Source organism: Perna viridis, chromosome 14 (genome assembly GCF_037379345.1).
Source record: "Perna viridis isolate PV_CMFRI_1.1 ecotype Kerala chromosome 14, ASM3737934v1, whole genome shotgun sequence".
Classification (NCBI taxonomy): Eukaryota; Metazoa; Mollusca; class Bivalvia; order Mytilida; family Mytilidae; genus Perna; species Perna viridis.
Window position 1 is genome coordinate 820140 of NC_142458.1, and position 21628 is coordinate 841767.

The 21628-nt window shown below is 31.8% G+C and overlaps 1 protein-coding gene across 18 annotated transcripts; it reads left to right on the plus strand.

The window, feature by feature from the left end:
- The first annotated feature begins 1285 nt into the window (after positions 1-1285).
- Positions 1286-19536, plus strand: LOC148597665 (uncharacterized). 18 transcript variants are annotated; one of them, XM_088560112.1, is made up of 12 exons: positions 1307-1388; positions 3981-4036; positions 5403-5491; positions 6754-6945; positions 7917-8029; positions 8922-9006; positions 11327-11455; positions 13686-13898; positions 16229-16342; positions 16725-16802; positions 17563-17644; positions 18845-19536. In XM_088560112.1, exons 3-12 carry the CDS (start codon positions 5413-5415, stop codon positions 19488-19490), a joined length of 1731 nt encoding a protein of 576 aa, XP_088416238.1. In that variant the 5' UTR covers positions 1307-1388; positions 3981-4036; positions 5403-5412; the 3' UTR covers positions 19491-19536. The 18 variants fall into 18 exon arrangements, with proteins under 18 accessions (XP_088416233.1, XP_088416235.1, XP_088416234.1 ...); XM_088560114.1 differs by having other exon boundaries at positions 6757-6945; XM_088560110.1 differs by having other exon boundaries at positions 1314-1388; positions 3981-4052.
- Positions 19537-21628: the final 2092 nt, after the last annotated feature.

Sequence of the window (21628 nt, forward strand, 5' to 3'; positions counted from 1 at the left end):
TTGTTCATTTGCTTTTGTTACTTTGTATGTATGATTTTAATTACTTTGTGTTCTTTGTTGTGTATGTCTGTTTTCCATGTCTGGTCTTTGTCCCTGGATTACATTCTTTTGATTACCGCTACAACATTGATTCTCTTGATTACTCTTCTTAAATGCAGATTTCAAGGAAAAATTGCAACATATGTTCAAAACACCCGAAAAACATGTTTAAAATACAAAAGTGCCAATATATTAATATCGCAAATTTCGACATGATGTATATGTGTTTCAGGGAATATCCTCTCGTCAGTAACATTAGAATAAATTATATACTAACAGGAAGACCTAAATCTAAAAACGTATTGTATTGTATACAAATCGCATATTTCACTTCTGTAAAGATATGCGAGTCAGATCGGTCACTACCGATAGGAGAAATAGTAGAACTTAATAGAACACATTCCTTGTGAACATGTCTAACACATACCATTAGGATGTTATTATATAGGGTTTTGTTAAATATTTGTGAAAGGGTGACTGTCCAAAACATAGAACATGAAGAAATTAAGAACATAATACCTGACTTGATTCAAGTTGTTATGATCGGTCTATTTTTGTGGCATTTAAAGTACTGTACAAGTACTGATAGTATTTATATAGCCGTAAATTAGTAGTCTTTGTAAGAATCATGCAAATTCTGTATTACGTGATACACCCAAAAAAGGCTACACATTTTTCGTTTTATGTCTATATGATGAAATGTATAATTAATCATTCAAATCTGTCTGCTCGTAGGAGATAATCCACATTGAAAATCCAACAGTTTTAATTGTATTTTAGTGTCATTTACAGGGTCATCTCCCTTAACTTTGAATTCTACAATGCATTCTATACATTGTTTAATTTTGTACTTAAAACTGAAATATATTTGTTCATTAATCGATTGAAATGCGACTGCGGTTCATTGTATCATTTGTGTTATTTATGAAAAGATGCAGTAATTATAACAAAAATACGTATAGTACTTAAGATACATCTAATCACGTCATTTATATTGTCTGCCAATAACTTTCCCATACTGTTTGGAACTCAGACAGAATTGCTCAATTAAAACATTTAAAAATAAAATTGCGAGCAATTGTATATGAATAGATAGAAAAGTTCTTGTATACAGATATTGACGGTCTTTAAAACACTTATGAATAATTTACGAGTAACATTAATAGTCTCACAGTACACTGATCGTAACAACTTAACTTAAATATACGATACAGTTAACTTTTTATAGTTTATAAGACCTTTAAAACATTCAGGTATAGTTGACTTCCTTGTTCCCATGGTTTTTGAGTGGGAAATTTACATACATGTTGTTTACCTTACTTCATTGTATTATGTTTTATACTATAAAGGTAAGCCATAAAGTTAATGTTTATATTCTTGATCAACATTAACATGTGTACCTTATTTATAATTCTATTTGATACTCTTATTACTAGTAGGTATAAAAAATATTGATTTCCCTGTCTACTTGTATTCTTTTCTGTTTCCCTTTTACCATTTATTCATCCGAAGTGTAATCTTAATTCAATTCTTTCTTTATCTGTTATAATTAGAAATATTTGTTTATTAATACATAAACTAGCATTGAAACTTTTATTATCTTATGAGAATACTTCATGAATAAACGAAGAAAATGGGAAAAGCGTGTATTTCTAAACTTCCACTTAGTTTCTTTGTATCAGTAATGTTGATTCACTTTTGTTTCATCTAATATATTGACTTTGGAGGAATAAAAAATATCTTTTATTAAAAATTAGCAATGCTTAATAACAATTAAGGTTCGTTAACTCATCACAAGTTATAATTTGATACTAATATTATCACCTTGTATACCTTGACGAGTGCGCAAGTTCTGATATTCCACAAGATATTGTCAGTATTGGAATAGAAAAGGAACTATTATTTTATTTATCAATGATGCATTTTTAATCATTTTATGATGTACATTTTGACTTTGTACTTCTTTTGTCATGAAACATCTAGTTGTTCGTCTACAAACCATTACTCTTCGACGGATATTTTTGAATACCTTTTCAAGTACGAGAGCCAGACAATATATGGAAACAATATAAGAGGAGAGAATTACAGATTACCGATAAATAAAGATATCTTTTTCATAAGATATTTGTAAACAATAATTTTTAACACACTTTATTACTTTTTTTTGCTGCTTGTAACCAACAATATCTTTCCGAATAGCAGGATCCTCAAATCGTCATGAACTGTACAATCATTACAAATGTAACACTTTTCCTTAATGTTCCCAAAATTTAACAGCAACAAAGTTACAAAAAGGTAAATAGCGACACAGAGAAATTCCTTTTAATGAAATACCTGAAAATATATATGTAAGTTCTAAGAATGATGTGTATTTCAACGAAAATGAATATTCAACGTCCTGCTCTGACTAATCTCCTGCTAGTTGACGTGAAACTCTTCGATATATATACGCATACTGTTCAACGAGTAATGCTGTGCTCTCATTCAGGCGATGACTACTGTGTATATGTTTTGGAGTTTGTATTTCATGTTTTTCTTTTAGTAATATTTATTTGTGACTTAGATTTTTTATAATTCAGTCAGGAATGTATTCTTGTAATTAAAACCATTCAGTTGTGCGTTTATTTCATCCTTGTAACACATGTACATCATATCAAAACTTACATATTTTATTCAAAAACCATAGTTCAAATAAGCTTCTGACATTTTCATCCCAGTGGGCTGTTGTCTCTTTGACATATACACCATACCTTTTCTCGTTATATTCTATATGATGCATTACAATTGTACAGTATCTTCGCTTTCAAATAAGCCCATGTAAAAAGTCCAATTAGGTGAAAAATTGCAACAAAATACTTCAACATGAATCAAAACGTTAAAACGACATAAGAATGACATGTTGCGTATTATTGTTTCAAAACCCGATGTATTCAATACTGCTTTTACATGTAATTTGCATTTCTTTTTTAAATACCGCACTTGAAGCAATCTACCGGTGGGGTAGGGGTACATATACAAGTGTTTATGCAAGTTTCTTGTTACTATTAAGTTGAGAGATATGGCTGCTTAATGATACCTATTTACTAGTATGTCAATTTTCTTCATTTTGTAGAAAGTAGAAGTTATAAAAAAAAATTTGATAATTACCTTAACGAGGTATTAAAATGACCATAAAATACAAAAATGCTTCAGACTACTTTTTGGAGACAAATTGATTCTAGAATTGGAAAATATAAGGGTACCTGAAAATCATATTTTGGTTGATGAGTTTGGTTATCGCAGCCAACATACTATGAATTTGTGACTAAATTTATGTTGCGATGATACATTAGATTAAAAACTTTAATTCTCCTTTCAAAACGAGTTAAGAGAACTATATATTATTAATACAGAAGGTTTTACCTTATAATTATACATAGACGTGAGCTTAAAAAAGGAATATATACTATTTGTAAATTTGGCGACCGGCTCCAAAACGGCAGTAGACTTTCCTGTAAATGATTGACAATTAATTTTTTATGAATAAACCTTTAATGAGGTGGTCACTGCGTTATTTCACCTATATCGTAAGAATTCAGCCTAATAAAAGTATTCAAGAGACGTTTTTATTATTAAACAGAACAATAAATATCTCTACCTATGGTTTATTTCCGTGTTTATATCCATAAAGTTTACCTTATTACATCGACATACATTTTAATACTACACAGGTAAGTGTTTTACAAGAAAAGTGCATTCGTACTCTTAGTTTTTAGTTATTAAATACTTTATTAACTACTGTTTTTTATCAATCCGTTGTGATTAATGTATAAATTGTATTAAATAATTGTGACATAACCTCGAGCATAATTTAATTATCTGAAAGAACACTATAACTTGGAAATATTACTATCAAACAGCAATTATATTTATATAATTATTTCATATGTCTTTGTCTGTAGGCCAGAAGAAGACAGTGAATAAACGGGTCATTAGTGTCACAACAACATCCTTCCTGGTATGTTTCCTCTCAGGTATCATTATCCGAAGTTTGCATTTATTCCTGGGTCAATCGACTTGATCAGCAATCAGTACGCATTTTCGAAATGGTATGGCATGAATGATGCTAATTATGGCTTTCAATAACTAATTTCATTAAGTCAATTATTGTATTGGAAAAATGTAAGTATACTGCCAGTATAGAGCGAAAACATTAATTGCCTTATCTTACTGTAAACAATTAACAATTATACTCTACTGCTGACCAGTGGTGTATTTACATTTAGATTGAATTATATACAAGAATAACCAAGGGAACCAAGGTTAAAGCGGCAACCAAAAGAATGCAATCCAGGGACAAAGACTAGACATGGAAAGCAGGCATATACAACAAAGGTCAGGAAGTAACTAAAATTATACATACAAAGCAAATGAGCAACTCGGACTAAAAACTGGGAGCATGGACCAGGTGCACCAGTACGGTAAGCGTCCTCTGCTTTTCTAGAAACTCCCGCCGAATTGCTCATAAAAAGTCAAGTCCGAGGAATATGGGCGAGGGAAGGAAAACTATTAAAACTAAAAGAGTAGTAATTTATTTTTACATGCATATAACATAACACTTTAAGCATATTTTCGTTCAACTTGAGTATAATGATTAAATATCAACCAAAGCACACTTTAACAAAATAAAAAAAAATGGTCATACTATACTTACGTTATGTCACTTCATGTATCATGGCGATAACATTTGACAACGAATTAATCTCATACTTCATATCATGAAATTTATTTATTTTGTATTTAATTTACTTCAATATATATGATCCCGTGCAGGTCCGGGTGTTAACAGAATAGGCCTGCAGCAGCGCTAAGCTTGTCGTATAAGGCGACTAAATAGTGCTCAGAACCCTAGCCAGGGGTTAGGCGCTCTGCCCACAGAGCAACTGGGATGTGTGCCCCAGGACGTGGAATGGGGTACCCCTGGCGTGTTGCATGCTGGGGTTGTCAGGCTATAATACGGAAAACCTGACCGCAAACCATAGTGGTGCACCGTGTTGGGAAAGATGCCACGTTCCTCGCACGTTAAAGAACCCTGCTGTGGTATTCGATAGTAGTAGGAACCTTTGCACTCCGCCACAGGAGGCTAAATTGCCCGACCTAACTCATCCCCCCTTTTTCCAGTGGCAGTCAAAATTTGTCGACCCTATTATCCTTGTGACCCATTCTTTTTTTTCATTTCATGTTCATTTTATCATCCATTTCATGTTCATTGTCTGAATATAGCTGAAATATTGCTGCTCGGACGCTAACCCCAACAAACAAACAACTTCAATATATAAATTTCTTGTATCTAAGTAATGATCATTCATTTGTTTTTTTTTAAGATTGTATCTAATGACGTATTTTTCAACCGTTTTGAAGATGATGTTTCCAACAATAATAGTACTGTTTAGTTTTATTTTCGTGGCTTTAGGTAAGGTGAATTTGAAATTAGTTTCATTAAGGTACATTAGAGTATGATAATGCAATCTCGCCTGATTTTGTAAATAAGATGTCATATAAAACATTCAAACGTTAATTGTCATATGAAAATCACAACGACCAAGACCTCTGACTGTCAAAGTCAATTGGTCAGCTGGAAATTTCACGTGTATAGGAAACAGATGGATAGCTTAATTTTTAACAAAATCACTGAATTGACTCATTTGTATTTACAGTGTAACAGGAGGGTGAATTGATATGCGTTTCGGCTCGAAAGTGTCAAGTGATCGGGTCTTGATGTTCAAGACTGGCAAATGCCAGGTTAAGTTTTGCTAAAGTTCTTGGGATCGAAAGGACAAGGTTTCCTTTCACTGGGATCAGGGACTGAGATCCGTCCTACCCGAAAATGTGTTCACATATTTAAATATTTTGAAAGAATTTATACACAGTGCATGTTAAAGACAAAACATGAAAAGACACAAAAAATCATGGCCATATGGTGAACTTCTGGTCTAATGCATCGCCGTTTGTATAATTTCTACATAAAAACTACTTTCACACAATTCGCAATCAGTTGAAGAAGATCTACAAAATCACGATGTTTCTCTTGCACATCATTATTGCTTTTAGTGTAATCAATAGTTCGTCAAGGAAGATGAAAGTTAGATAAATAAGAGTGATTATAACATTCTTTTGATATTTGAAGTAAAAAGTAAACCTGGTAGTTTAGCACAAACATTGTAAAATGTTCATGGTCATGGATGAAATAATGGCAAAATCATTTTTGGTAAATATTCGCCGATAAATGCCAAATTGTACCTTACAAATCAATAATGTAACCAATCACAAGTACCTTTCTCGATAAAACAAAGGAAAAACTTTGTTTGCTCTTAAATTTGAGTGGAACTGGTTGAATTTTTTACCATTACTTTTTTAGATACTTTCTTTGCCTCTTAATTCATGGAGGAGTTACTATCTGTATTTTATTATATTCGCACTTCGTATCAATATCAACTAAATGTAGTTTATTTCAAGGAATGAATTTAAATCAGACATTAAGTCAAGGATATTTAATACATGTACAAATAAAAACAACAGCAGCGATGAAAAGACAGAAAAAAAAATAAAAATCAATCAATCATCTCTTAAGTATATATTGCATGATATGTATATACTTATGTCACTTCATTAATACATTTTAATGCGTTTAATGCACTTAAACATTTTAAGAATTACAATATTACCATTTTTAAGCAGCACACAAAAATGCTACATTAGAAGATTCCAGCCTTTCTTGGATCAATGCCACAACATACTGCAGACAAAAAGGACTTATAATGGAGAGCAACGTTAGTGTGATTAAAAACCTATTATACGACAATGGAATGGACACTGGAATATGGTTGGGAAAATATGAAGAGTTTACTGATTGGGCTTACATTAAAGGTAAAAACAAGTTCAGATATTGCAAATAGACGTATAATTTTTATATCAATTTATATCAATATGTATATATTTATATCAATAAAAAAACAACTTAAAGAAACCTGCAATCTCAATTTCATAAATATGTGTTTACTCATCCACTTTACATGTTTCAACTGCCATGATCTCAGCGTTCTGATGTTTAGAAATAACATATCTTAAAATGAAAGCAGTTTTGAAGAATGTGAATGCGTTTTGACCGAAAGTTACTATACTCGGCGTCACATAAATAAGATACTGTTAAAATTTGAATAAAAATATTTTCTACGACTTTATTGATACCTACCTTCCTTTAAATTGTCTTAAATGACTTGCTCATTCGTTTAGCCAAACGGCTTCACCCTAAATATTGAATCGTTAAATTCCGGTGAGATTTTAATGCTCGGTCCCAATATTTACATTGTCAAAAGCCGGCCATGTTTACAATGATCGGGTTGCTAGGAGATAATGTTTAAGTTTAAATGGTTTGTCCAAAAACCGAAGAACCCAGAATGCATTTCGGCGCTGATTCGGATATCTCGGATTTATTCTACGCAAACATCGTACAACACCGAGAAGTTGATCAAGCAGACGATTGTCACCGGAGTTCGACGGGAACTTACGAACTTCGTTTGTAAAGAAAACGTCCCGTAGAAACCAACATGGCGGATATTAGTATAGGATTTTCCCGTAAGGATTTGTTACGCACGATTTCAGCCAATAAATGACTCGTTGGAACTATCACGTCATGCATATATGCGAACTATCTTCAGATTAAATAAAAGAGAGACAACTCTAGCGGTAAGTCCCGACAGTTTAAAAAATAGAGCTTCAAATCGAAGATGTGCTGTATGTGACGTCGAGTATAAATACTTTATTTAACACAATTTTTTCCTCGAAATAAATTAGCAAGTATCAAGCTATTTGACATGTTGTAATAAACTGTACTTCAGGTTGTTATAAGATAGACGTAGATCCAAGCTCAATACCTATGGATGTAAGACATGGTAGTGAAAAATACCTTTGTCAGTCGGTATGCAAAGATCAAAAATATTTTGGCATAAAGGTAATTTTATCGTAAATTGATGGGCTTAAAGCAAAATCCAATTTTTGTTACTTGTAGGTCTTTTTTCTTGTTCTTACATTGTATTCTTACTTAGGAATGTTATTGAAAGGGTCATTCGCGTTTTTAATTGATGTTATATGGTTACATTATCATTGAGTTTTATTGCTTATTAAATAGTGTAATCAAGGGAACCCAGATTCCAGGAAAAAACAAAAGAATGTAATCCAGGGACAAAGAACAGACATAGAAAACAGAAAACACAACAAAGAACATAAAGTAACAAAAATCATACATACAAAGTAACAAAAGTAAATGAGCAACTACAACTCCAATAAAAACTGGGAGCATGGACCTGGTGCACCGGTAGGGTAAGCGTCATCTTCTTTTCTAGAAACACCTGCCGAGTTGCTCATTGAACAAATCGGTTTTTATGGTGCAAATGGATACACCATAACGATCCACAAGTTCATGATGACAACTATAAGATATCTGTAGTGATGACAAATGAAAGGAAAGTTGACAATTCTGAATGAAAAGTCATCACGTTTGTCGTAAAGTTTGGTTAATAGTTTTCCATTACCATCGATCTCTAAGTGTAGGTCAAGATATGAGACTGACTTTACAGTGTCTGTAGCATCTATACTAGTGGATGAAGTAATCGTTTTTCTTCATCTTGACCTTTTACACAAACTAGTTTAAAGAGTTTGTGGAAACCAATATCCAAAATGATGCCAACAAGTCAGTATATTGATGAGGTAGGTTCAGAAACACGAGTGTCAAGATCACGTTTATGTAAATACACTTATCTTAGTGACAAACTTAGATTTGTTTTAAATTTATTATTTATTTTAATTCTTAGATTTATTCTTTTAAGTATATGTTTCTTTTTCAGGACAAGTATTGCATTTGTTTGGAAGACATTGCCATATACACGGGATGCGAATGTAATAAGGACGGATGTGTGACTATTTGGGAACGTAAGTGCAAAATTGACCTTATCTTTTAACTAAAGCGGGTTTGTAAGAAAACATTATCATTTTCTCAACTCAAATTCCGTGGTCTTTTATCAAGGTGCACATTGCCAGTCTTAAAACTAATGATCTAAATGGACAAATGTATTGTGTATATAAAACATATGATGGTAAAAATTCCGTTTTCAGTATATTTGTTGTTGGGTAAGAATTATGTTTCACAAAGTACCATTTTATAGTTAATTTCATATCGCAGAATTATGCGCCTCGCCAGGTATAAAATTAACTGACCAGCACTATATAACTATGTACTGAATGTACCCCATCGATGACTTACGTATAAGTATATTATGTATCTGCTGACAAGTTTGCGGACAGTTTGGTGGCCATATTTCTTAAATATAAACGGTAAGAACGTGATTGTGTATCTCTAAATAAGGCACCGAGTATTAGAAAGACACGGTCTTCACGTGACGGTAATGCGGAGCGGAGATTGGCTTATTTTTTCAGAGGTGGTGTAATAAAAGTTTCCACTTATTTTTTAAGCTACCTACTTTTTATCATGTTTCATAAAGAAAGAGATCTAAGTCTTCGATTCTCTGTAATTAAAAAAAAATCAGCATACATGCGTACCACGTTGGATATCACAAAAGATTTGTAGGCCATGCTGTCTCTTAAAGAAAACATTGCTATATGTAGAAGAACTACACTGCCTTTTAGACATTCAGTTTTTTTATACCCAGTATGGTATACTCCCTTGTCATTTTTCGGTCAATTTTCTTATTTTATCATTCAGCATTATGAATTAGGAGGACATAAGTATCAATCTGGAGTCTAATCTAATGTTCTTTGGAATTACTTGTGAACAAACAAGAAATCATCTGAGATTTTTTGGTTGACATCATTTGTCTATTGAGTCCAACATAACACAGAAACATGTATAGAGACAAACTGTTTTCCTTATTTATATGAGGCTATGATGTAAAAGCACTATCATGGAAAAAAAAGAAAAGCGACTGTTCTTCAATTTCAGTTCGGTAATTATATAAATTTCCAGAATAACTTACATTTGATCGACACAAATGACTAGTAATAAGAGAGACAAATAGACAACTGATACATGTTTTTTTATACCTTTACATAAATGAAAGGACTTTTGACATAACGTATTTTTCACTTTCCCAATTGTAAATATCCCCGTTCTTTTGAGTTATATACCTACATTTTCTGCCTATTGAATATATGTTTTACAATTGATCCGTTACTGCGTGCCATGTGTTCTTATTAAAGCTATAATATTGTCAGTGGTATGTTCAGAATACTTAAGCTTAAATAATCACAACAACAGTTTTAAGGTCATCATCAAAATTTGATTAAAGTTTCTATCTCATAAATGAGGCATATGTTTTTGTTAGATTTCTTATCGGAATGACAACCCTCCAAACTTGACCGGAGTTTCACTTTGCCAGTGCTTTAATTGTATGTTCTGTCTTTTTTTCCTTATCTAAATTTTATACGTTTATTTTATTATGTTGTTTACAATGGGTATCTGAATCACCTATGTTTCTTGTAACTTTTTTTTAAATGTTTCTAAATTCTTATATCTTTGAATTGTCCCTTTTTTATGACGAATCGTTATTTGTCCGATATATGAATCAATATTAACAGTTTATTAATTGTGACATGGGACTTCTTAAAATTGTTTGAGAACAGAAACATAGGTGACAGTTGTTTAATGTTATCCAGTCGGTGGGTGTAATTGATTAATCGCTAAAGCCTCGATTTAAAACAAACCAAAAACAAAAATGAACAAATTTAAAGTTTTAGCGTTTTAATGTATACGTCATCACAGTTTCTTCTTCTTCATTTTACATATTTGAATATCACGTATTATATAAAGGATAGCTGGTTTTTTTTTTGGTATATGGGGAATAACCTCAATCACGCGGTGAACAGTAAATAACCTGCGTAACAGATTATTTTCAAGTGTGCACCGCGGGCATTGATGTTATTTTAAACTGGCCTAAAACATATAACAGTCATTCCTTATAATTTAATTTTAGTGTCAACATTTCAGGAATAAATCAGTAAAAATGTCGTTAACCTCACAGTCCCATTGCAAACTATGGTCTATAAGGTGATGGACAAATTCTTTATCCAATCAGAAAGCCTGGTACAATTGAAAATGAATTATTGGCGAATGGTTAATTTGGAGGTAAATGGTTAATTGTCGGTGTCAAGAAAAACTCGATGGTAAAATTACAACAGACATTTTAAATACAAAATACAGCAAAGTGTTTGTCATCAACATTGTGTAATTTTTCAGATAAATTAAAGGATTATGACCCCAAGAATTATCGAAAGAAGGATTCAAATTGTATTGTCGCATACAAATGTAGTAGTGGCTTGGTCAGGATGTATAAGAGTTGCACGGAAAACTATCGTAAAACCTGTGGTATAATTTATTTAAGTTGGTTTATATAGTAAAATGAATTTGGGGAAAATCCTGATAAATTAATAACTGAAACAAACAAACAACAAGTAAAACAAAAAAAAAAAACATTCACCTCCTTATTGGGCATATCGGATTTTACCTCCCCTGAGTGTCAATGGATACATAATGTTAACTCGAGGGCCCAATGTCTAATGTCAAATAAACAAAATGTCACAGAACGAAACATTCATTTTTCAAAATTCTGATTCATGTATATTTAAATACTTAATAGTACAAAATTAAGAGAAAGCTAAAGAGTTGTAAATTTTTTTCTTGAGAAAATATTTTCGAAGAGAACAACGAAACATTCATTTTTCAAAATTCTGATTCATGTATATTTAAATACTTAATAGTACAAAATTAAGAGAAAGCTAAAGAGTTGTAAATTTTTTTCTTGAGAAAATATTTTCGAAGAGAACATAGTAATTTTATTTATTTATATTTTTACAGGGCAATTCATTCATACTTTCAACCATTTTAAATAGGCTACAACACTTTCTGGAAAAAAAGAATTCAAATAAATATAAAAAAGCTAGTATATCAACTTTCAAAGTTCATTTGTAACATTTAAAAATCAATTATTTATCTGTGCCATGTTTTGTAAGAGTAATCAAGGAAACTACGGTTATAGCGGTAATCAAAAGAATATAATCCAGGGACATAGACTAGAAATGGAAAACAGACATACACAACAAAGAACATAAAATAACAAAATTCATACATACAAAGTAACAAAAGCAAATGAGCAACTCGGACTCCACTAAAAACTGGGAACATGGACCAGGTGCACCGGTAGGGTAAGCGTCCTCTGCTTTTATAGAAACACCCGCTGAGTTGCGCATAAAAAGTCAAGTCCGGGGTAGACAAACGAGGAAAGGAAAACTATGACCCGTTAAATTAAATCAGTTTTAATGGTGCAGATTGATACACCACAACGATCCACGAGTTTATGATGACGACCATAAAACTTCTGTAGTGATGATTTCAATCTTGTACCAACATAACCCTGTTCAAGAAGACTATTTGTTAGAGTTCTAGCGCGACACAAAACGTGTGCGTAGTTTCGGCAAGCTCTGGCTTAACAAATGAGTTGTGATATGAACACTCCATACGCAGGTGCTGAATTGATGTTGCCACAGATGAAAGGAAAGTTGACAATTTTGAATAAATAGTCATCACGTTTGTCAAGTTTGGTCAATAGTTTTCCCTTACCATTGATTTCTAAGTGTAGGTCAAGATATGAAGCTTACTTCACAGTGTCTGTAGTATCCTTTATCTCAAGCTCTTTAGATGCGATGTATCAAATCCCAGAAATTTGGATTGTTTAAAGATAATACGTCATCTGTATGGCGGAAACTGAGATTAAAGAATCTAGCTAAACGATATTCTTTATTTCGGATCAGATCAATTATAAAGTCAGCCTCAAAAGAGTGAAGGAAAAGGTCAGCAAGTAAAGGACCACACTTTATACCCATAAATAAAACATAGAAAATGGCAAGGAATGACCTTCCGAGCACTGGAGTGAAAATTACCATGGCAACGAGATTTTAAAAAAAAAATGAAAACTGTTATTGTTTATTTTCCATGTTAACATGCCAGAATAACGTATAGGACACTTGTGATTTCAAATTATTTCCTTCAATGTTTTTATCCTCTGAGAATAGCTCATAAGTATTATTTTTTCCAGTTTCTTCCTTTATTAGTAAACACGTTTTCATTGAACAGAGTTATCTTAATACCTATTGGTAGCTATGAAGTTCTTCGAACAATTATTCTTTATTCATTTCTATTATTATCTTATATTGATATTTTATTTTTTAAATATTCATTCAGGTTATTTTTGCGCGTACATCCGTTAAGATGCCACCCTTTACCACTCCCACGTATAATCTATCTTAATTATACATCACTGGATTAATGAGAAACAGTTCTCACTTCAAGTGAAAACTATTTGTGCATTTTTTTGTACTTACAGGGAGATATCATAAAAAATAGCATGACACTTAAACGGTTCAGTTTTGAAGATTTGCAAGAACGAAATCAATTGTCAACACAGATGTATATTTTGTACTGCCAAGAAATGACAGAGCTTTTTGAAATACTTCTAAATTCATATGTTGATACGATTTTAAATCTTCTCAGTTTATTCAGATATGTGTTTGTATCATGATGTATATTTTTTAACTAACAGATGGTGACTACAAAATGGAGACCACTGAATTTTACAATCAAGAGGACGCTTCAAACTACTGCTTTGCCAGAGGATCGTTTTTGAAATGGCACACACAGAGTGATTGTCCCTTATATAAGAACAATCCACATTGGACAAGTGGCAGACGTGATGCCTTCAAAAATGTTCTTCGTAAAAACAGTAAGTTCAGTACATTTTGTTGTAATTCAAAAGGTAATGTTACCAGGAAAATAAGAAAGTAATATCAATTTACCTAAACATAAGCTACATAGCAAATAGACCTCAGTGTCTTTGAGACATCTTGAGACGTCTTGACACATAAACACACATGTCTTGAGACATAAGTGGAACGTCTTGAGACATGGTTCCGATTCTTTTGTGTCTTGAAGACATCCCTGGAATCACAAATGTCTTCGAGATACACGAAAAAATTTTGTTTCGTGCCTTGAAGACATGATGTCAAAAAATGATCAGCCTCCAAATTGGATTTTAAACTTATTTCAGCGAATTGGACTATGCCATGACTTGAAGACGTGTCTTGTAGAAACACGTCTTGAAGACAAGTCAAGTATGTCTTGAAGACATGTCGTTAAGATGCATTAGAAGAATAAAATAATCCATTTCTATTTAAAGCCGTCTTATAGAAGTAGGCTTGATTTTCACACAGTTCGGAAGTAAAACAGGAAAAAGATTTCACGTGTTCTCAAGATACTATACAATAACCTCCGAGAAATCATGCCAGGAACAGAAAGAACAATAACCCCCCCCCCAAAAAAAAAAAAAACAAAAAAAAAAAACAAAAAACAAAAAACAAAACAAAAAACAAAACAAATCAAAAAACAAAACAAAACAAAACAAAAACAAAGAAAATGGAAAGCAATCTTAACAGCATAACTTTTCATGATTGTTTATTATTTCCATTTGGTCTATGGACTGTATGCTCATATGATCCGCTAGTGGGTTATTCAAACTTGAACCATGTAAAATTAACTGGCCACTTGGTGAAACTATTGAAAAATGAATTTAAATCGTGTAACTTCAAACATCAATCTTTGAAAAACACTGGTCACTAAAATTCAAAAGTATGCAGTTTATATTTTAGAAAGACTTCAACAAAATTTGATTTTACTCTTAAATCGTCCACTCAGAACGATACATTTTCAGGCCAGTTTATATCACGGTTCATTTACTCCATCTAAATTATTGTGGAGAAATAATTATTAAAAAAATTAAATTTTAATAGACATTTATAAAGGATAAATTATTTATATGAATTTGAAATTGGTACGGACTTAAAAAAAAGGGGCGGACCTTTCTTGGAACAAACTAGTAGTTGGTACTAGACAGGTTTCCAAAATACGTCCGGCACCAGTTAATGTGCACGGACAAATTGTTTATCAAATCCCGAAATTAGGATTGTTTAAAGATAATACGTCATCTATATTGCGGAAACTGAGATTAAAGGATCTAGCCAAACGATATTCTTTTTATGAATAAGGTGCTATGTATCCTATAACAGCTGACTATGTACATGTATATATTGTGGCTTGCTTACAGATACAGTGTGTTAAAATTTTTAAATCATGTGCTTGCACATGTATATATGGACTTGTTCAAACATGAAATTTTGGTCACCAGATGTGTTTCAATATGTCTTAAAAGGCAAGAGAATATGATCTGAAGATGTCTTTAGACATGAAATTCACGTCTCAAGTCTTAAAATATGACTTCAAGATATTAAATAATGTCTCAAGATGTCTCAAGACATGTCTTTAGAGTGTCTCAAGACATTTAAGTTTTACATGTCTCAAGACATCTCAAGATGTCTCAAGACACTGAGGTCTATTTGCTATGTAATATTCTCTCTACATAACACTGCAGTGTTTGGTTTAAAACATAGACGTTAAATGTAATTCTGTTCATACGACTATGCTACTGACATCACTGACAAAGTATACAGTTTTAATAAATCCATACCGTTTTGATATTTTAGAAATGTTGGAACGCATAAAAATTTGGTTTATTGTACTAATATAAATTTTAACATATTATTTAATCATATATGATAAAAAAAGGCCTTTTTATTGTTTGAAAAGCTCATCCAATATTATGTCTGTTTGAGACAATATCAATCAAGGTACATGCAAAATATAATTGTGTAAAAGTGGGTTTTGTATGAAAAAAATACATTTGATTTCTTTTGTAGTTGGTTCAATGAAATAATAACGATATATTTTCTCCCATTCTAAGCCGGTGTTTAAAAATGCATGTGACTTTCAACCACCGGCGTTGATTCAATTATAGCGAGTCTTCCCGCCATTTTAAATAACCGAGTTTTCTACAGATTTCATGGAAGAAACCAATTCTCCTTCAGATCTTGTTTTAAACTATGTTTAATTTGTTTAATTATTTTAATTAATTTTACCGTCTGGATAAATACACTCATTACTGAAGGAGAATTTGTATATATATATATATATATATATATATATATAATGAATTATTTCGAGTTTCAACCTAACCTATGTACGTAATATTTTTAGATGTAATCGACGAAAGACGGCTATTAAAATGTTTTTACATAGAAGATGGTAACATACGTTCCTACAAAAGAGAGAATTGCAGGAATAACATGTTTCGGTTTTCATGCAGAAAAGGTATATTGCGTTTCTTTCAACTGAAAAACAGTATACATTTCGATTTTTAAATGTTTTCAAAAAATGATATGTAAAATACATTATCTAAAAGGAAAATACATGCAGCAACTGTCATGTTTTTAAATTTAATTTAGGGGTGAAATAACATATCTTCTTTTCAAATAAATACTTTATATGCAAAATGCATTCGCTTTACAAAATAAAATTCTCAGTAACATCGATTTGTTATAACTTACAACATCTTGTGATTATGAAAATACAATTAACAAAAATTCAAATAAAGATAAAGGATTTCTGTACGCTAAACAAGTAAATAGTTTGTGATTGTTAAGATAGAAAGATTAAAGTAGATAAAAATCTTATTTTTCTTTTTTGTTTTTAGAAAATAGCAATGACTTGTTACATTCCGCTGTTATACAGCATGGATATTCAAATAAACCTAATGACGGGGCCTCTAAAGGTAGATTGGTTTTCAGGGTTATTGTTTTATTGAGTAGCAAAGTATTTACTATATACAGTTAATCAAATTATCAAACAGTTTACTTTAAAACAACAGTAAATAAATCGCCTATTTACTTGTCTATCACAAAAGAATTGTCTCTATTAATGTTTTGTAAACAATTTCACTTTGCTCTAAAGAAATCAAATTGAAACAATTTAAAGCAAAGCTTGAGTAAAATTACCATACATTCTGATTTAGACCGTTAGAAGAAAAATGGTCTTAAATAATATAAATAAAAATAGAAAACCGAACTGGTAATTACGAGGATAAAAATCGAAACTTAATTCAACTGTCTACATGTCTGCTGATATTTTATGATACACGCATGTATAAAGAAACGAAAACCAAAAGGTAAAACGTTAAACCACCGTAAACATCAACATATAATCTATTGCACAAGCCTTAACGTATACAAGTCCTTGTTTTTATAAGTGTTTAAACGCATTGCTGACTTAGTTAAAACATTTGTGTAAAAACGTATACATGTAATTTATTACAATTTTTAGTTACATTTCAGAATACTTTCCTTGTAACAGGAAGGAATAAACTTATTCATGGTTTAATGTATGTAACAATTTATTGTTAAATTGTTTATAGTTATAATACGTCCATGTCTTGCAAACTAAAGGAATTTTCATTAATTTGTTTTTATTTACTGATCGAAAATGTTATTCTATGCAATGAAATGGATGATACAATAGTCTAAATATTGTTACAGTTTCAGTGGCACTAGGTACAGTAGTAGCAGTTGTGGCTGTGATTGTGGGGATTCTGGTTGTCCTCATTTTTCTTAAAAGAAGGTATGATCTACTTGTTTATGTTTAATGATGAAACAAAGTAGGAAACAATTTAGCACATTGTTACCTGTTTTTAATGTCTGAAATAGAAAATAACAGGAATAATGCAATTTTCATTGGATTCAAGAATTATATGTATTGACATTTTTCTTCGATTGAATCGACAAAATCAAAAGGTCGCTTTTAAAGTTAATTTTATGTGACATAAAAAATAAAAAGTTATTGCGTTTTTCGTATAGTTATGTCAATAGTTATCCTTTACCATCGATTTCTAAGTGTAGGTCAAGGTATGAGGTGTACCAATAAGAAACTTTTTGTGCATTTACCACAGGAATATACAAAGTCCAACACAGCCTGATATTGTTTTTTTCTGATAAATTTTCTGCAAGACCAACAAGTAGATGTAGATATTTATTACACAAAATCACTGTATGTCGCTTATTAGCTTGGTTCTTGCATTGTTATAAAGTGGTCATACTAAAAAAAAATAATGATGAACAGTCTCATACGTATGTCCACATTGGCATAACGGACTTTGTATAGTATTAACTCTTCAAATATCAAAGTTTAAAAAGGCCGAAGAATTACTAAGTTGAGGTACCATTTTTTCAAATCACCGTAGCAAAAATGTTTAGGAATGGTTAATTTATCACTGGTGTTCAGGACACACGATTTAATTTTTGGGGTGCCTGTATCTCTCTTAATGCTCTGTCTAGTTTATTATTCTAGTTATTATTGTAGCAGCTTCAAATTGTAAAGTTTCTAGTTTTTGGTTGCTTCCCCTCCAATGCATTAATGTATTTGTATATAGATATTTCTTCCACTTTAGCTGACATTAAAGGAATAACACGACAATAAAACTACCCCGGTCACCGGGTACCACTATGCATACAGCAAATTGTTGAATTATTCTTTGTACACCATAACAAATTTGTTATATATTAAAGAAATTACGTCAAGCACACGCAAACTTCCAATTTTAGACTTAAAGCAAACAAACAAAAACATTTATCTTCACAGTCTTTTTAATTGTTTAAGTTTGAATTTTTAGTTGTAATATGAAAAGAATTAAAAACAAGAAATACTATAAAAGAAAGGAAGTCCTTTTGTTTTTTGAAGGTGACTTCATTTCTCACCTGACATGAACTGTTAATTACTCCATGATAATCTCAAGAGAGACAAAAACGTGTCTTTTATTTGTAGGCGAAAAGAAAGCAGTGAAAACCAATCTAAGAGTTGTTATTGTGATAATTCTATTTCTTTATCAAGTAAATCGATGCATGTTTCCTATTCAACACACGCCTTACAGAATCAAATAGATGGAACTACTAAAACAGATAGACACTCCAACAGATTTCCAAATAATAATGAAAACAGTGAAAACGAAATCTCGCCACCGAATTACTGTCTTGCCAAACCGATTAGAAACAAAAATCAGACTGACACCTACAGTTTTGCTCAATCAACCGAACCAGAAAGTGACTACGCATATAATTTAGAATACGATCACCTTAACAGAGCATTGAAACGCGCAAATGAATCTGACTACACAGTATCTACAAACATAAGTGTATTAAACAACGACAAAATTGGAACTTATGACCATCTCAGTTCAGTCGACAAGAAAACAGATTTATTAGAGTGTTCAAACTATGACCATCTACCTACGAACACCGGAAGTGATCCTACATATGACGTTTCTGTTAGAATGACTCATGATGATGGTGATAAGTATGATCATGTACCGTTTCATATTATCTCCGATCCAAATTCCGACTACCAGTCGACAAGGGTTCAATTAGCAAATGACACAACAGATGATTATAACAGTTTTAACATGAATCTGTGATATGAAATTCGGTTTGAAAATAAAGATTAAGTAAGTCAAACAAATATTACAATGTACTTTTATTTTACTTGTTCATTTATTATTTGATGATTTCTGTCTATTTCGGATATTTTCACACAACTTCCATTTTATTTACATCGTTTACATTATGATACTAATTTGAAATGAATAAAATTACGAATGCCACTAGCAACATACGACATGCTTTCACTTCAAGATCACCTGATGTCACTCTCGGTTATGCGCAACTCATCCTATATCACCGAAAACACCTGTATGCATTATAGTAAATCTTCTTGCAACGCTGATACTAGCGACATTTGATGATGCTATTGGAGACGTTATCCTGATTGGAGTTCGGTTTTATTGTGTACAGCAGATAATTTTTATTCAAATAAATATATTTGATGCAACTATAATATGAAAAATAAGACTGATAAAACACGCTATGTAGTTATATTAAAACACTTCTCATTTAATACTTCTTTGTTGTACTAAACAAGTGTAGACACAGATTGGTATTGAACAAAAGGCAAGTATGGACACAGATTGGTATTTTCAAATTACATTTGTTTGTCTTTAACTGCAATTGATGCCACTTTTATAATACAATTGTAGAGGGTATTATCATATTCAAGGTCGAATCCAGGATTTCAGAAGGCGTAAAAAGGCCGAGGAAAGTGAGGAAAGACAATTTATTGGGGTAGAATTTATAGGGAAAAAATCAGATTTTATGCGAAAAAAAATCAATTAAGGCTTTATTGATATTAACAAAAAATCCAGAAAACTTTTCCAGGGCAGTCAGTTTATCAATAACTATTGTGTTAATATCACTGACGAGCTGAATCACTGAATAAGCTATGGCGAATATGGACACACCATTCTAAGTTGATATAGCTTTGAAGTTTGATTACATTGACACAAGACCAGAATTTCACCAGAAGCAATGTAGCCTCTATTGGCCTTAATTAGTTCAAGTTTCCTTCGAGGAAAAAGTACCTTGCGGTAAAAGTTCAATGAGATCAGTTCTTATCAACCAGACATCACAAAAATGCTTGTTTTTTTCTAAATCAACTCAAGTCACAACCTTAAGAAATTAATCAGTCTTCCTTTAGCGGTAAGACACCTTGTAGTACAATCTAGAAGCAATAAATTCCCATGTACATTTTATACTTTTATATTTCAGAAATCAGGAAAAAGATAGTTTCTGGCACTTATGGTCAAAATCTTAAAGGGTTTAAATCGTAACCATCAATACCGGTCTAGCATTAGTAGTATGGAATATTATTTACATTCATTTGCTTTTGCTCGAGTTAATTTCAATGAAATGCTATCTTTTGGTACCCTTATTCCTTAGTGGTTAAGGCTATATCTCCTAAACTCAATAGCAACCTTCATTGTGTGAATTAAAAACTAATTTCAAACCAACTAATATATATGTTAATTATCACACGAAACTAAGTGTCCATGGACATGCACCTGCAACACGAACAACACTATCAATTTATTATGTGACTGACAATTCATTCACAAAACATAAAAATAAAAATTTTAATATTTGAAAGGTTGCTCAAATCAATAGATAGCGGCAGTTAACTAAAATTATGAAAATTGGTGGAAAAGTTTTCAAGGCATTGTGTGAAGTGAGAAAAAAAACAGTTATTCAATTTTTATCTTGAAAACATAAAAAAGTCCTCTGATTTTCTAGAAACACTCGACGATTTGCTCATAAAAAGTCAAGTCCGGGGTAGACGAAAGAGGAAAGGAAAACTACGACACGTTGAATAAATCAGTTTTTATGGCGCAGATGGTAACACCATAAGGTTCAACGAGTTTATGTTGACGACCATAAAACTTCTGTAGTAATGACTTCAACCTTTTAGCAACATAACTCTGTTCCAGAAGCCTATTTTTTTTAGAATTCTAGCGAGATACAAATAGTCTGCGTAGTTTCGACAAGCTCTGGCATCACGTGTGAGTTGTGATATGAACACTCCATACGCAGGTGCTGAAGAGCTGTTGCCACAGATGAAAGGAAAGTTGATTATTCTGAATGAAAAGTCAAATGAAGGTATTAAGTCTAATGAGACCGAGTCACTCAATTACTTCTAACTAAATGTATGTAGTAACACGTAGCA

Coding starts and splice junctions, on each gene's coding strand:
- LOC148597665 (XM_088560107.1), top strand. CDS start 1,316: ATGGTTTTTGAGTGGGAAATTTACATACATGTTGTTTACCTTACTTCA. Junction 8,030..8,921: donor AAAAATATTTTGGCATAAAG/GTAATTTTATCG, acceptor TTTCTTTTTCAG/GACAAGTATTGCATTTGTTT. Junction 13,899..16,228: donor ATTTTGTTGTAATTCAAAAG/GTAATGTTACCA, acceptor TAATATTTTTAG/ATGTAATCGACGAAAGACGG.